Genomic DNA, 15,469 nt, shown 5'->3' with positions numbered 1-15,469 from the left:
GGCAGCTCCTCCGGGTGCTGTAAAACGGGGACGCCGTGCAGCCTCCTCTTTCCCGTCCTGTCCGGTCTCCCCCTTCACCTGCGCTCGCAGAGCATGCGGTGCGACCCGCAGCGGGGCAGGGCCTGTAGCCGGGCCGGCGCCTGCCGTCAGCCTCCCGGGCAGGACGGGGCAAGTGCCCCTCCGGGTTGCTTGTTGGACGGAGCAAAGGTGAGGTGCATTTACGTGATTCTTAGGAGTCTGTCGTGGAGATCTCCCACTCGTGCTTGGGGCAGCAGGGAAGGAGCCCACAGGTGGGACACCAGGCTGCTTGTGTCTACTGTGAATCTTGGCGTATAACAGTCTCCAGATAAAGAGCCCAGAAAAAATGGGGCAGAGGCGGGACCCACGGATCTGTCAACTCAAGCTCTTGCCTCTGTCAAGGCAGTCTTTCTCTCTTGGTGTTGCATTATTTGCTACGTGGTGGCACTGCCTCGACAGAAATGGTGAAGATTTTTCTCCTTGCTGCATGGGACTGGCAGTGAATATAGAATCATAGAATGGCTTGGGTTGGAAGGGACCTTAAAGATCATGAAGATCCAACCCCTTGCATGGGCACAGACCTCTCCGACTAGACCAGGTGTCACAAAGCCTCATCCAACCTGACCTTAAACACCTCCCAGGAAGGGCATCAACAACTTCTCTAGACAGCCTATTCCAGTATCCTGCCACTCTCATGATGAAGAATGTTTTCCTAATATCTAACCTAAATCTACCCCCTGTCAGTTTAAAACCATTACCTCTTGTCCTGTCACTACTCTGGTGAAAAGCTTTCTTGTAGGCCCTTCATGGACTGGAAGGTTCTCTAAGGCCCCCCCAGAGCCTTCTGTTCTCCAGGCTGAACAGCCCCAACTCTCTCAGCCCATCTTCGTAGCAGAGGTGCTCCAGCCCTCTGGTCATCTGCTTCTCCATTGTGGACATGCAAAGCACTCACCTGGAAAACAAACACCTACACTACTTTTGAAGCTTTTTGTAGTCCATCAATTCCTGACTACACCTGTCTAACTCACCGAGTTTGGACATCTTCTTCCTGGTGTAAGCACTTGTTGGCAACTGGAGCATCAGGAGAAACCTCTGCTAACAGGCTGGGCAGGTGTGTTCCTCAGTCTCCAGTAATGCTGTTCTAATACATTCCTCACAATAACTGCTCATCTGCATTAGCCAGGCATGGATGGATCCAGGCAGAGAAAGAGTGCACCTGCTTTCTTAGTAAAAGCAGAAAGGCTTTTACACCTCTCCAATTTGCATTGATAAATTTTCCCTGAACTTTTTATTTTAAAGTTCCCAGTGAACAAGGGCCCTGCACTGTCAAGTTAAGCATGCCTTGGAGATAGGCTGGCTTTGGCTAGTTCTCTGTCACAGCCACCTCTGTCCACATGCTGAGAAGCACCATTCTCTAATGACAAAAAGAGGGCAACTACCTCTCATTTAAAGATGGCTGCTGTGCCCTGTGGTGTAGTCAGTGGTTTTAATTTGTTCTGTGGTCTGGATTAGACTCCATAGGTGAAACGTGCAGGCAGCTGTAGATGTAACAGGGCTGTGGGCACTTCATGTGGTCTCCTGATGCTCATGATTCCTTTGGATTCATAGGAGTTAGCAGGGGTTTTACAGGTCACTGTACAACCTGAGAACCTGAGAAATGCTGTAGCAGTGCATACCAAATACCTAGCTCCATAGCACAAGCAATAATAGAAGAATAAAGCAAGCACATGGTAATCCTTCCTTGGCTCACCTTCTCAGTCTCCGCAGCGCTGCAGCTCAGGAATTTCTGAAGTCAGCTGTGTTGATAGATGTGGGTGCCTGTGCTTTGTCAGATCCCCCATTGAAAGACATTGGGTGAGGGATTTAGCATCCTATTTGGGAAATGTGAAATAGCACTGTAACTGTAGTATGCAAGCTGTGCTGTGTAATGCTAGACTGGCAAATACAAAGTCACTATGGAGACATGTCACCAGCTGGTGAGCTGGGAGTAACTGTGAGGCCTGCAGCAGCCTGGGGAAATAGTGAATCTGCAGCTTATCTTTCTTCTAGCAAGAAGGGTAAAAGAGACCAGGAAAAGACTTCACGTGAGTCCAAGAGAGGCAGGAGGTACTTCCCGGACACCCAGAGGTCAACTCTTATTCCACTGTTGTAAGCCTTCAGGAGCACAAAGACTATAAAAGATAAAGCAACTCTTGGAGAGGAACTTTTCCAAGAGGAAAGGAGAACTGGAGATCCAGCCCGAGTGGCAACCAAAGATGTGATGCTAACACACTTGAGCCTAAGTCTGTTACTAGTCCCACGTTCTTGGTTCCTCCCCTGTGTTGGTGTTAGTAAAGGATAGATTTGCCTGCCAAATTACCATGGAAAAGGAACTTTTCCTTGACAGAGAGATGTCCTGAAAAGACAGATGAATTTCTTGATCCAGTTAGCCACATATCCCCAGGACACCTTGGCACAATGTGGCAATGAGGATGCGTAGCCAACCCTGAGGAATTGTGCTTTCAATGGAAACCCATGCTTACACTGAAAATATCAGAGTAGTATGAGACTATAATGTTTGTCATCATATTGAGATCACCTTCACAAGCTGAAGTCACATCACATCAACTCCCTCTAATCTGTCAGAGGGATCTGAAATACAGAAGTGGGATCTTAACATCTGCTTCCTATGAAACAAGAGTGGTAAATATTGGCATTTTATAGCACATTTTTGGCAAAAGAGGTAAATTCAAAGTCTAAAGCATTTTTTAAAAAATCTCAGTATCACAAATGTTTTCCAGTGCACGATGTTTGATGAAGAAATGTTGCACACAAACAAGCTCAATAAGGATTTTATTTCTATTGAAGATGCATAAAATTCTGAATTTTAGTATGCTTCAGAGTCTTACTAAAATGTTTTGATTTGTTTTGTTTTGTTTCAATGAATAAATTATCTAAATAATGAGTGTCAGGGTATGAGTTGGAAGGTTTATGTTTTATCATACAAAGTGACTTTTTTCTTGTTAGTAATTGTATTTTCTTCCCTCTATTTGAATTAATTTTTCCAATATACATTAGGTTTTGTATGTAATCAAAGTTTTGATTGTTTTGGTAGAAAAAGCATATTGCAGTTTCCCAAATTTCAATTAGAGTCTTTTAAGTACATATTAAATGGCATTTTGAAAAAGAAAATATTGTTAATAGATTTTGGTACAGCATTTTCTGTCAATTCTGGGTCTTGTTTTGACTTTCAGTGTCTTTATTATCTTGTCCTGTGCATTTACTCATTCATTGATTTATGCTCTGCTCATGATGATAGTTTACTAAATGCTATGGTTATAATCTCTATGTAATCCTCAGTTAATTGTGTTCATAGTTCCATAATGGTGTGCAAACATTTTCTCCTGTTGTGATGTTGCCAGGAACACCTGTTCCAGGTATTGTTGTAATTGTCCACCTGACAATGGAAATGCACATTTTTTATTTTCATACAGTTTTTATTACTGAGGTCCATACCTGTCTTGAGGTGATATTTCAAACAGTAAGCACATTTCCAACAGCTGAAGAGTGAAAACCTTTTTAATGGGCAATGTAACAACTTAATTTGCTTTTTGTGGAGCTCTATTGCCTGTAGATCTCTATTGTGACACTCTTGAAAGCTTTAAATTAGGTTATTCTTTCTCTTATTCCAGCATGTTTCACAAAAATAACCATATTTTCACAAGATAATTATAACCTTAGAAATGTAGACCACCAGCAGGATGAACTTTATTCCATATAGTAAATAAGTCAGAGTGAATATCAACTACTTCCTTCTGAAATATGTGAAAACTCCATTTCTTCAACTCTGTTTGCTTCCAGTAATCTCCATTTCCATACACCTGTAGGTAGCTAGACAGAGAAATCAGAAATAACACCACTCCTGGAGTCAGATTTGCTTTTAACTTTGAGGACATGTACGAAAGATGTTCTTAGCAGAAGGGACTTCGATTTTTGAGCATGCCAGTGTTACTTGATTGTAAGTCTCAATACATGTAGCTGTAAACAGCCAACACACTTTTCAAACCAGCTAAAAATGTATTTCTTTGGGGTGGCTAGGGGTTATGGATAGTCTGCTAGTGAGAAGTATTGCCATAAGAACTCACCACTCTCTTGCCATTATGAGTGTTTTTTTATTACAGTGTGGACAACTCTCATTTTATGTTCATCAGTAGATCTTCTTTATAGCAGTATGAACGTATCTCTTAATTTCTTTATGCTCTGAGGTATTTCTCTTCATTTCTCATAAAGGAGCAAATAAACTTTTCAACTCCTGTCTCTTAATATTCATCATTTCAGGGGCTCTTCTTTCTGGCTGCTTAAACAGCTGATGCAGTAGGCGTTGTCTGTGGGTGGCCAGGAACGTGCTAGATAGACAACTATTTTAAACTGAATTACAATATAGTAGGTAGCCAAGTTTGACATACTGGGTTCTTCCTACCCACTGCCATAGACTAAAGCAGATTTGCAGCAATAGATTTTGCTATCCTAAAAGTTGTAGACAGCTGATTCTTGTAATGTTTTGGTATGCTTTGATACTAAGAAACAAATGTCCTGTGAAATAAACTGAACAAAACACAATTGGTGGGAATTCCTGTGTTTCTTACATCTTTCTATTCTGTTATGTTAAGTGCTTCCAGATGTTGTTAAGGAGTTGGTTCTGAATATGGTTTGTTCATAACTGTATTCATTTCTAGCCCTTACTCTGATCCAATAAATCTGAAAGTAGACACTAGACATGGGATGGCTGCCTTCTCTGGGCACAGCATATCAGGCCATATGATGGTCAATTTGTTTCATGCTGTCAGTGATTTTTAAATTATTACATTAATCAAATGTGGTTTCCTCTTTTATATATTTCAGTAGTAGTGAGAAACTAACATGCAGGTACCACTGCAAAATCATTGTGGAAAATTATTTGCAATCCAGTCTCCCTTTCAGTCACTCTTTTTAGATTTTCTGTTCTGCCTTCATGGTGTATTAATTGAATGCATTTCTGAAGTGCATTAAACTGTATGGGTGATGTCTCTGTTGGTCTGGGTTTTGCCTTTTCTTTCCAGTGGGAAAATTTGGTTTAATTATTTAAAACCTACATTTGCTCTTTCAGTTATTGATGACAAGTTCAAAGAAGTTTCCTTGTGCATAGAGCACACAAGAGGCTTTTAAGAATCATTTTAGATGATGCTTAAAGTGATTGTTTGGTAAAAAACAAGAAAAACTTTGTGAAGACCTGTGAAGCTCCCTTAGGCCTTCAGAATAGATTTATAAGTCGCAATTTCCATTTTAAGCTATTGGGGGACAGCTACTGCATAGGAAGCCTCCTTCCCAGACCATATGCATGGGCATGAATACCAGGTTTTTAAATTTAACTGTATTCTAGGGGAGGACTACACAGAAAACAGAGGCAGGACATGATCTGTTCAAATGGAGTGGCTAAAGAGATGTATTACTTCTTTATAGCAAGGTGTATTACACTGCTGTAGTCCAGATTTAAGATGATAACAAGGCAGTAACTGAAGCCATATTGTTATCTTCATTCAATAGGAATGAAATCTTCCTGCCACCAAGAGGAAGCTTTATATATCACTTAAAAATTTTAAAATTAACATCTTGTATTTCATAAATTTCCAAGGCAAACATGAACTGGTTTTTGGATTAATGGAAAATCTTCTCAATCTAGAAAAAAAATTTAATTTCTAATATCCATTTATTTTTTAGGAGCTGGGTACATTTGATGTCTTTGTGCAGCTTCTCTTTTCACATTTCCACATCAATTAGGACCACTCTCCCTTCCACTCCACTGGATTTGCTAGCTATTTCTTGATGAGAAAGAAAATGTGCTTGGGACTTTTTATGTTCCAGTTGGATGATCACGCTGACAGCCCTGAACATGGTGACTGTGGAAGGACCCCTTTTAGAAAGCTACTGAGTCCTGGCAGAGAGCCACCAAACACAGGGCTGTCTAGATTTAGAGTAGACCTTATCTGCCAAGACTGGTAATTACCTCCTGCAAGTGGGTGGCTTGTCTGGCCAGAAGTCAGGTCTGAACACAGAGCAGCATTCAAAGTTTGTGTGGTCTGGTGATCTGCTAGATGGTTTTGAGCACTCTGGAAAGTAGTTATTTTCTTGAAGATTTCCTCACTCCAACACCCCTGTTAAAAAAAATAACGAGGCAGATACAATGATTAGGTGAAAATACCTATTACAAAATTTGGAGGATATACTTTTGTTTTTCCTGGAATCGTGTGAAGGATGAATTCTGTAGCTGACCTTGATACAGACAGGACTTGACTGGCAAGGAGAATGTGATCTGCTTTTAATGGCAGATGATCTAAGATGGCACACTGCTGCAGGCCTAGTGTGGATCCAGTCATTTTTCCTGGAGAACTTAGAAGAGGGATTCTAGGCAGCATTCTCTCCACACCTATTTCCATTTTCTCTTAATATTTACTTTAGATGAATGCATGGAGTCATTGTGAAATGCTACCCACTGAAACACCAGCACAATGCTGATTATGTGCAGCTGTTTATCTTGTTTTCCATCACTACAGAGGTGGCGGTTCCTCTCTAGTACAAACTAATGACAGATAAAGCAAAAGCAACCCTGGCCAAGGCATTGTTTGTGCTCTGTGTTGAAGACACAAAGTCCTAAGTCACTTCCTTTCTTAATTAGAGTGCTGCAGAGCCTCTGTACCTTGTTGCCTACATGTATGGATAGCTGAAAATTTCAGTCTTTAGTCTTATTTTTTTTTTTTGACATTCTGCCTATCATTCTTGAGAATCCAGATTCCTACTTTGTTCTCTATGTCTGTGAATATATTAGATTCCCTCTACGAGCTCCTTGTATTCTTCTCATTGCTGTTTTATGGTTCTTACTCAAGTTTCCAAAGAAATTAAGAAAAGGTTCAAGCTGCTGTTAGATAATTCCACCTTTTGATGTAAGCATTGTGAGGACAGCTAAGACCTGAGGGATGCTGAAGCTGGAGTGAAAGAATGGGTGTATGTGGGATGAAGGATTCCTCCTACTCATAGGGTCCCATTTGTGGGAGAGGAATTCAGTCAGACCTTTTTTCTGAGTAACTCATAACTGGTAGTTACTACCCACAAATTTCTATTAAAAATATTAGCAAGAAAACATGGGAAGTTTTATCCCAAAAGGCCTGTATGAGGCCAATTAGGGATTTTACTAGTATTTGTTTGCAGAAAGCATTCAATGATGTGACGGAATAAAACTTGACCATAACCATTTAATGTTCAAATAGAAATGTAGAAGAAAGGTGGGAGTGACTTGCAGTAGAACCTGAAGTAGTTGCATTGTTCCCTTCTGCCATACAGCTCTGTTAGTGCTCAGCTCCTGGCACTTAGTTTCCAGCAGAATAAGACCTCACAGGCACACATAAACCCAGATGAGTGCTTTGTCTCAACATTAGCTAAAGGTCTCCAGTACTTCATTTTAGTTCCAGAAGGTTCTACATGAATATATGGTGCTCTACAGAGCACTCACTGCTCTTATAAATGAAATTCAGTCAGCAAATAAAGGACATTTTGACTGCACTGTGCATTCTTACTTGTTTCTCTCAGGCACTTATTCAAAGTGCCTGTCCCTTTTCAATGGATTTCCAGCTGTTAAATAAATTATTACATTTATAATTGTAATTTTTTATTTTTTCATAACTATGCTATTTCACAGTGCATTAGTGTGAGATAAAAATAACAGGCATTTATTACTGGCTATTTTTGGCCATGAAAAAATGTCTGCATAATAGATACTGCATATCCCTATAGATGATGAAAAGAAGCTTTAAAGAAAGGTCACAAAGCTTGGTTTTCTCATCATTTGTTCAGAGCTAAAAATTTAACAGCAAACCCCCCCACTCCTAGGCCTAGTGTAGATACAGTTCTCTTATTAATTATCTCCAGACTATGGTTAGCTCTCTCATGTTTAATATTAGTACATTTGGTTATTTTCAGTGAGATGAGAGTTTTGATTCATAGAATCATAGAATCATAGAATTGGCTGGGTTGGAAGGGACCTCAGAGATCATCAAGTCCAACCCTTGATCCACTACCGCTGCAGTTACCAGCCCATGGCACTGAGTGCCACATCCAGTCTCTTTCTAAATATCTCCAGGGACAGAGAATCCATCACTTCCCGGGGCAGCCCGTTCCAATGTCTGATCACCCTCTCAGTAAAGAAATAATATCCAACCTAAACCTCCCCTGGCACAACTTGAGACCGTGCCCTCTTGTCTTGCTGAGAGTTGCCTGGGAGAAGAGACCAACCCCCCCTGGCTCCAACCTCCTTTCAGGGAGTTGTAGAGAGTGATGAGGTCTCCTCTGAGCCTCCTCTTCTCCAGGCTGAACAGCCCCAGCTCCTTCAGCCTCTCCTCATAGGATCTGTGCTGGATCCCTTCACCAGCCCAGTTGCCCTGCTTTGGACCTGCTCCAGGACCTCAATCTCCTTCCTAAACTGAGGGGCCCAGAACTGGACACAGGACTCGAGGTGTGGCCTCACCAGTGCTGAGCACAGGGGCAGAATCACTTCCTTGGACCTGCTGGCCACACTGTTCCTGATCCAGGCCAGGATGCCATTGGCCTTCTTGGCCACCTGGGTGTTCATTTGGACAGCCACACTGACATTGTTTTAGCAAGCACAGCTCACTTGTATTCCTGGGGTTTGATCTGCTGTTTGGACAAGCTGTGCTTTGCACAGAACACCCATATGTGTCTGCTCCAGCAGAGCCAGATTTGCTCCTCACTTCTGTTAGTGCAGTGTCCAGGTTGCCACAGCCTCTACTGAGACACCCAAGGCAGCAGCCAGGCCCTCACAGCACTCCAAGCCCTGGCTCTGTTTCTGTTTCCCTGATCCACTGAGTTGTGCCCGATCAGCTCTCAGACTCCTTTTAATTGCATTAGACAGCACACTCCAATTTCAGATATGCAGAGATATAAAAATAATTTGTTTAATTGAGTTATCGCACTGTGCTAGAATGTAAAAGCAGTACTTCTGTCAAGATGCAAAATTGTGATGTCATGGTGCACCTTTTTTTTTTTCTCTAATAGAAATGGGATCAAGGCATGGAGTTTATATGATGACACAGTCAGGCCTTCAGATTTTTTTTACAGAGTCAGTGTGTTCTTATACTGTAGTTATAGACAATGCAGTTGTTTATTGCACTATGGAAAAACATCATGAGATACAATACTTGCAAACAAGACTTTTTTTTGGTCCTATGTTTTTTCATGCAGTTAAGAAATTAACCCTCATTATTTTTAATCTCTTTTTTCTTTAATATTGAGTAAACCATCAAAGTTTAAATTATTTTGCTTTTTCCTGTCAGATAGAAATCTGTGACCTGTCTGTATAAAAAGAATATAAAGCTCATAGTACTCATACTATACAAAACATGTGACATATTTTTCCGACTAGAGTTCAGCAACATTAGAGTATATTTTCCCTTCTGTTACCATGTACTATTTTACTGAACTTTTGCCTTCCATCTTAAATTCTACCTTTCTGAAATCTTCTTTTACCATTGCAAAAGACATGGACAATATATTTAAGCAGTGCCCATGGAAGCCTGAGCTCAGTTACCATTTTTTTTTAATTTGTATTTTCTGTAATTCTGTATATAGAGCTATAATGTAGCTGCTAGCTGATTATTTCTTTCTTTTCCTAGTAAAGGTTGTTCTATTAGTTGAAAGTATCTATATGACCATCAGGTATATTTAAAAGGTGGTGTAGGTTCACCTCACTAGACAGTTCCTCAGTGATTTTATCTGGTCCAAGTGTGGGGTGGTTGTCTGTTGAAATCAGGTTGATTATTTCAATAGAATGATAGTTGTCTGGACTGAATTTGTTCTGGATGAACAGAAGTAAATACTACACTGAAGTGTAAGTTTTGTTTATCATCTGATTACAATCCTTTAAACTTTCAGTACAGCTTCTGCTTTAAGCCCTTTATCATTTGAGTCCAGGACTGAAGTTCTGTTTCACCATATGTAAAAAGTCACTTCAAGTTCTGGCTCTACATTTTCCCTACAGCTTTTTGTCCAAGTTTCATTGGTAGTGCAAAGTTAAATATAGGTATTAAATTCTGCTCAAAATTTTACTCTTTTTGTTTAACCTATCAACAATGATCAAACCACCTCTTCACCTTGGTAAAATAAAACTTGCTTGACAGGGATCTAAAAGAACATAATAATCACCCAGAGCATAATTTATACTTGTTAAAATATATATAGCCAAGCTCTTTCTTACTTTTTTTTTTTTTTTTTTTTCCTTGTAGGAACAGCAGATACAGTTTGTTCCTATTCACAGCCTTCACCACAGTCTTCCATTTGTTTATTCCAGTTCTTCTCCCTTTAATTTTTTCCAGTAATTGCGACCTGAACCTGCCTTTCCCGTGGATTTGCCCATGCTTGCTGTCAGCCTGGGAAACCTGTAATTAAGTAGGTCATCGTATTTACCCTTTAAATATTGTGACAATATTAACTTCCTTCTAGTTCTATGAAAACTCCCTCAGTATTTAAGAAGTTGTTAGAAAACAAATGTGATGATTAACATTGCTGCCTATTGTATCTTTGGATTTTTTTTCTAATAATTCTTTGACATGTTATTTAAAACTAAACGTTTAATTTAAACTGCTGCTGTTTACTCTCCTTTTATATTATTGATTTGATGGAAAGTATTTCACTGTTACATAATATGAAAGCACTGGTTATGTTTTCCAAATATGCAATAGAAATATTTTTGCTGCTCTACATTCTTTTAGATATGTCTGTTTTTTATATATTGTAGTAAAGCAGTACTATTATTTCCAGTGTCATTGTCAGTGATTAACTTGGGTATATTTTTGCCTTCACTTTCTTCTAAGTTCTTCAATTATTCAACACTGAAGTTATATAGTGTTTTCAGCTTCTGGGGTTTTTTTTTTTCTTTCTCCATTTGTTTTGTGCCACTTTCTCTTTTTTTTTCTTTAGACAGTAAGTCGGGGATGCAAGTAATGAATGAATCTTAAGTGGTACAGCTGGGATGGGTTGCTGTAACTACAACTGTGAAATTTGAAAGGGGGAAATCTTTTGTTTCAAGGGTGCTTTTTGCACGTGTGCTGGACATGACCCGGGATTAAGTGAACTTTCTTCATAGCAGCAATATTGTGCTGTGTGTTTTGGGTTTGTGGCTAAAACAGTGTTGAAAACACACTGCTGTTTTGGCTGTTGCTGAGCAGATATCACACAGGGTCAAGGCTGTCTCTCTTTCCCACTCTGCCCACACTCCCATCCCTGTGAGTGGGCTGGGGGTGTGCAGGAAGCTGGGAGGGGACAGAGCTGACTCCAACTGACCACAGGGATACTCCATGCCATTTGACATCCTGCTCAGCAATATAACTGGGTAGAGAAAAACAGTGGGGTGGGGCTTGGCATTAAAGTTCTCTGCGGGAGACTGACCAGGCATTGACCTGCTTGTGGGCTTTGGTGAGTAATTGCCTTAGCATAACTTTTTTTTAAATCCTCACTTGTTATATTTTATTAATGCCTACCTTTCTTCACTTATTAAGCCATCTTTATCTCCAGTAGTTTTCTCTTTTTCTCCTATTCTCTCCCCTGTCCTGCTGGGGATGGGGGACTGAGCTTGCAGCTGTGTGGGTGCCTATCTGCTGGCCAGGGTTAACTCAGAACAGTAAGGTGGAAGAAAAGTACATAGGAGCACAATCCTGAGTAATGAGAGCTTGAGGGAACTAAGTACATTTTCCAAGCAGCAAGCCAGGAAAGAGGCATTTTTGCAACCACAGATGAAAGAAGTGGGAGGACAGGCTGAGAGAGCTGAGATAGTTTAACCTTGAGAAAAGGAGGCTCAAGGAGGAGGAGTGTACTGACGTATCTAAAAGGCTGATAGTAGGAGTGTAGAAGGTGAAGCCAGATTCTTCTCAGTGCTATCTAGACAGGCAATGGGCACAAACTGAAGTAGGAAGTTTTGTTTAACATATGGAAAAAAACTTTTTTTCACTGTGAGAGTGGTTGAACATTAGAACGAGTTGTCCAGAAAGGCTGTGGAGTCTCCAGCCATGAAGATACTCAAAGCCCAACTGGACATGACCCTCCTCTGAGCAGGGAGCTGGATGAGAGGATCTCCAGAGATCACTTCCAGCCTCAGCTACAATACAACTATGAAGTTACATGAGTGTTAAGGAACCCACACTTTTGTGGATCAAGCAGCCCAAGCACTTGCCCTATATAGATAGCATGGGGTATTAGAGAGCTTTCTTAGAGGAAGCTGTAAAAATTCTTTCCGATCTCCAGAATTATCTTTCAGCCCTGAATACACAGGATTTTATAAGGAATTCCACTTCCTTTTTACTTTGCTTTTGAACAGAGGGATTACCCAAGTCTTTTTAGTTTGGACCTGTAGCTTTTTCACTGACAAAACTAGCACTTTTGCTTTGGCATAGAAAAGCAGAGAAACCTGTCTCTTAGTACAACGTCATTATTTTGGAACATCCTGTAACTCACTGTGTGTTCCTGTACCAGACAGTTGTCTGAGGCAGCTGAGTCTTGTAAGAGAACTTTCCAGTGAAAGACTAATATGCAGAAAGCTGATTCCTCCCATTTGAGTGTAAAATGCCTACAGAGATTGATACTGCAGTACCATATACATACAGTCAGTTCAGTAGTCAGAGCTCTCTGCTGGACACCAAGTGTAAAAGAGTAGCCTTTACATAGGCTCTATTTTATAGTAGGAGTGCTGGTAAAATAGTTTCATTCACAAGTGTTGAAACTAGCATTTCAGGATGAGTCATTGTTCTGATTCAACCTGCTTTTTAGGTTCAACTTACTGGTTTTACTGCTAGCTTGTTCAGGTGCTAACAGTTGCCTAAATAAAAGTTTGTTTATATTCTTTGTTACTGGCAATTCCTGGTTTTTACTGAGTGGGCTTGATTAGTCTTGTCTATTTAGATTATTTGCTTAATTATTGCTACTCCAGTATGTACTTCATCAATTAAATCTTGATTGCTTTATCTAAAAAAAAAAAAATAAAAAGGAATAGGAGTGGTCCAGCTTTTTATCTATGAGTGAATTACTATACTTTTTGGAAAAATATTAGTTTTCTCTAAGAAAGCAATTTAGAGGAGGTAGATTGTGTGCCTATGCTTTAGGTTACTTTAATACAAAAGTAGATGATTTCCATTTGATTGACTTAGTGGCTTAAAAACCTTGCTCACTGATTTACTATCTGAAAAAAACACTGTGGTTGCAGCATGGTTTTCCCTCTGAGCTGAAGAAAATATTTGTGGTGTGTAGGTGCATGAGGAGTGTGGTATCTTCTGTGGCAGGTGCTGCCTCCTATGTAGATTCTCATTTGCTGAACAGAAGGAGAATGATTTCTGCAAGTGTGGCAGTGCACACAAAGCTGTTGTGTGAACAGGTAGCACTGCAGGCTGTGTTTCTGTCCTGTCTCATTGCACGCGATGATTTTTTTGTCTGAGTATTTAAAATTTCTGTTTACTGTAAAGGAAGCTTGAGACAATGTTAAATATTGTTTGTTTCATCTTCCTAGCTAAAATTGGGGGTCTCATAGGTTACTTACTTCACTGAAGAGGATAATGAGTTGATGTCCGGTATCTTCAATACAGTTATTTACAAAAATTTACAGTTTATTTACAAAAATATATAAAACTACAGTACAGAAGAAATTCAAAAGTTTTAATCTAATGGTTACTCTTGTTAGGAGTTACCTGACCTTTCACAATACACTGAGGATGTGTCTAGCAACTTTAAATTGGTTTCATCTATCTTCAGCACTGAGCAGAACTAGTATTGCAGTAAGACACAGTCATAATGCAATGCTAAGAGCATCCTCTAAACGTTTTCCTGGGATGTCAGCACTACCAGCACACTGGCACTAGGGACCACATCCCACATAAAACGGCTGAAGTGCAATGTCAACAACTCTGTCAGGCTGCACAGAGACATTTTTCCCGACACAGTGACAATACCGACTGTGTATGCACCCCGGAGACTGGCAAGGCCTTGTGATACCTCCTCCCATGTGAGCAAAGTGGGCATAGACCTCCTCCCCTCCCAAGCATGAGGGTTTTCCTAAATCTTCCCGACTGAGCTGTCTGCTAGTGCCAACCTTGTGTTGTAGCTTTGGGGTAACACGCTTGTAAATTTGACCCTGTATTTCCCATATTTGTAATTTATTTTTTTTTTACAGCTAATTTACTTAATGCTGAAGTGTGACCGGTGGGATGCAATGACGCTCCCTCTCTCCTTCACCTCCCCTGGCTGCCTAAGCCCCCGTGGCTCTCAGACCACCATTTTTCGGGAAGCGGGGGTGGGGGTAATAAAGTAACCCACGGAAAGAACGGGCACGTTTCTGGTCCTTGCGGGCGGGCTCCGGGGGCGGGACAGTCAGGGGCGCCGGGACCCTGCCGCAGCGGCGCCGCCCGCTGCCACCGTGGCTGCGGCACTGCCGGGCCCGGCGCGGCCGCGCTCCCTGCACCGGCGCTCGCCCGGGTGCGGAGCGGAGCGAGAGGAGGGGCGGAGGGGCACCGGGGCCGCCGCATCCTCTCCCTCGCCGGGGCGGCTGGGGGGCGGGACGTCGCGGCAGCGCCAACGCCGCTGTCAGCGCCCGAGGGGCTTGGGGGGCCGTGCCGGCTGCGGGGAGGAGGGGGCTGGCGGCGTGCGGCGGAGCGGAGCGGAGGGGAGCGGGGCCGCCCGCTGCTGACAGCCGCACCGCGGCAGGCACGGAGCCGCGCCGCCGCAGCACCGATCCCGCGGACCCGGATCCCCCGTGGCGGTGAGTGAGGCGGAGAGGAGTCAGCGGGGATCGGGCAGAGGGCAGCCCCGGCGGGGCGGTGCTGCGGGGGCCCGGGTTCCGGTGCCCCGGCGGGGCGGCGGGCGCGGTTCGGTGGGGTGAGGCGGCCGCGGGTCCCCGTGTCTGCGCCGGGGCGCAGGGAGAAATGGGGCGATTTAACAGGTTGCGGTGGGCGTCTGGAGCGCTGCTTCCTGGGTGCCCTCGGTTTTGGCGTTGAGGGAGTCAAGAGCGGGCTTTTTATTAGCGATTTAGCACCGCTGTTCCTGCAATTACCGGCTCCTCATGCTATTTAACAGTTCCTCGGAAGCTGCAGTTGGGTTTCTTAATAACTCTCGGGTATCCCCCTGCTGCCAAAAATATCAGGACACAGAATGCAGCCCTTTTCGGGCTTTAAGATGGTTCGTACACCTAAGGAAGGATCGAAACTTTTTCTTCCTGTTATCAGGAAGAGAGGAGAGCATAAAATAGCTTCGGACATCCTTATGGCTCTAGAAGCAGCTTAGCCTGCCCAGAGCGGTGTCTTCTGAGTCTACTGGACCAACGCCCATTGCTTTAAATCACTTTTTAAATCAAGTTTTCAAAGGGCTTACTCTTCCCTGTGCTGACTTTTTA

General features: G+C 42.2%; 2 protein-coding genes across 5 annotated transcripts in view; one reads left to right on the top strand and one right to left on the bottom strand.

Moving 5' to 3' along the window:
• Positions 1 to 15,469, top strand: part of TMEM117 (transmembrane protein 117) — a 218,502-nt gene that overhangs the window by 807 nt on the left and 202,226 nt on the right. For 2 of the 4 annotated variants that reach the window (XM_071733564.1, XM_071733568.1), the window contains exon 1: positions 14,710 to 14,839. The exons of 1 other annotated variant lie outside the window; for it this stretch is intronic. The gene's annotated coding sequence lies outside the window, so the exon portion shown is untranslated. Of the gene's footprint in view, positions 1 to 14,709; positions 14,840 to 14,931; positions 14,951 to 15,469 lie in introns of those variants that run through there. One more of the 4 variants, XM_071733566.1, reaches the window with a different exon arrangement.
• On the bottom strand, positions 2,942 to 15,405 carry LOC139794698 (basic salivary proline-rich protein 2-like). The gene is made up of 4 exons (XM_071740658.1): positions 15,366 to 15,405; positions 14,398 to 15,136; positions 6,041 to 6,188; positions 2,942 to 3,888 (listed from the first exon to the last, which is right to left on the bottom strand). Exons 1-3 carry the CDS (start codon positions 15,403 to 15,405, stop codon positions 6,155 to 6,157), a joined length of 813 nt encoding a protein of 270 aa, XP_071596759.1. The 3' UTR covers positions 2,942 to 3,888; positions 6,041 to 6,154.

Source organism: Heliangelus exortis, chromosome 1 (assembly GCF_036169615.1).
Source record: "Heliangelus exortis chromosome 1, bHelExo1.hap1, whole genome shotgun sequence".
NCBI classification, from domain to species: Eukaryota; Metazoa; Chordata; class Aves; order Apodiformes; family Trochilidae; genus Heliangelus; species Heliangelus exortis.
The sequence above is the reverse complement of the archived record's forward strand: the minus strand, read 5'-3'. Positions and strand labels throughout refer to the sequence as shown.

What these genes read in the sequence shown, in the direction of transcription:
- LOC139794698 (XM_071740658.1), bottom strand. Translation starts at nt 15,405, where the DNA reads ATGGGCGTTGGTCCAGTAGACTCAGAAGACACCGCTCTGG. An exon ending in CTCAGAAGACACCGCTCTGG is followed by an intron (nt 15,137 to 15,365) that starts GCAGGCTAAGCT and finishes AAATAGCATGAG; the next exon opens with GAGCCGGTAATTGCAGGAAC. An exon ending in GAAACGTGCCCGTTCTTTCC is followed by an intron (nt 6,189 to 14,397) that starts GTGGGTTACTTT and finishes TTTTTTTAACAG; the next exon opens with GGGTGTTGGAGTGAGGAAAT.